At 32.8% G+C, this 1,432-nt stretch overlaps 1 protein-coding gene across 1 annotated transcript in view; it reads right to left on the reverse strand.

The window, feature by feature from the left end:
- LOC106466110 overlaps positions 1-1,432 on the reverse strand; it is a 40,256-nt gene continuing 38,824 nt past the window's right edge. Inside the window, exon 11 of the mRNA XM_022394071.1 lies at positions 1-354. Within this exon, the coding sequence (XP_022249779.1) occupies positions 222-354 (133 nt within the window). The 3' untranslated portion in view covers positions 1-221. The remainder of the gene's footprint in view (positions 355-1,432) is intronic.

Here is a 1,432-nt window from a genome sequence, read left to right on the forward strand (position 1 = left end):
CAGATGAAACATTGAATAAAAATATAAGATATTAAAGAAATACATCATAATAAAGTATAAATAGTGCAAAAATTAAAGCTATAGAGATAGCAAAGAATTTACATTTGATTATAAAAATAATTTTTCTAAACACAGTAGACCATCAAAGGTTGTCATCATTTGAAATTATGAACTGAAACATACAAGCTGTTCAAATGAAAGTCTAGGTAGAAATAATTATCTTATGTATCTTGTAAAACAAGGTTATGTTTCGGTGGTAGCAAGCTCAACATTCTTTCCACAGCCTGAACAATTTTCCATATGTAGTTTCTCCCAGGTTGAACCTCTGTGGTCACTTCTTGGACCTTCTCATTACTAGAATAAAAATTAAAGTTTAGTAAAGTACGAGTTACTTCACATAGAACAGACAACTATAGAATGAAATACTGTACAGAGAAAAAAGAAAACAGTAATAAGTTATCAAAACACAAAAGTTTAGTATTTAGGAAAATTTTATAGAATGTTATTCAGTTTATGTTTTGTGTACATCATTCAATGTTCTCAGTAACTGGACAAACATTGTTGGGAGTCACCCATTAGAAGAAAAAATATTGACTGACTGATTGTTGAGGCTTTAAGGCAGGAAATCTGAAAGTCATCAATAAAGAGGATGTTTGCAGCTGTTGGAGGAAGTTGTTTGGTGATGGCATTTATCTTAATGCTGAAAAGCATGACATTTGAGACACAGCCGTAAAGGACTCTAAGCTTCTATGTGAAGGAATGGGATAATGTTGATCCCACGCAGACATGGAATGAAATTATCTTACTGCTTCAACTAAAAAATACAAATAAAAATGGGTAAATGGTCATATAACCCATATGAATGGAGGTCCCATAAGATGTCAAATCCCCACATAGCATTATAAACCTTCTAAAGATAAAATAGCTCCTTCAAGAGGAAGGCCTTTCTGCTTGACTTTCATGTTGAATTAGGTGGGTCACAGTGGATTGTTGTCTGTGGAAACCACACAGGTGAATGAGAGGAGTTTGTGTAAATCAAGAAAACAAAAAGGACAACAATTAACCAGCCACTCTAAAATTTCACAAAGACAGTTGGTCAAAGAGATCTTATAAATATTGTAAACCATGGTGTCTGTCCAAGTGTTCATGCATATCCCATCTGAAAATCTGCAATGCAGGGAAAGCTCAACATTCAGTTTTGAAATGATGGGAGAATAGTCATGAATAATGTTGATACTAATTTTTTTTTGCAAGCAGGATATTCTACAATAAATTGTTAGGAATTAATCACAATATCATTCACATTTCCAAATGTGACATAACTTACAGAATAAAAATGTAGATTTACCATATGTTCAATGACAAGGAACCCACTTTGAGACTAATAATGGCTGGAGACGGCTTGAATGGGTAATGAAGAAAAACTTTAATA

The sequence above is a fragment of the Limulus polyphemus genome, unplaced genomic scaffold (genome assembly GCF_000517525.1).
Source record: "Limulus polyphemus unplaced genomic scaffold, Limulus_polyphemus-2.1.2 Scaffold2155, whole genome shotgun sequence".
In the NCBI taxonomy this organism is placed as follows: Eukaryota; Metazoa; Arthropoda; class Merostomata; order Xiphosura; family Limulidae; genus Limulus; species Limulus polyphemus.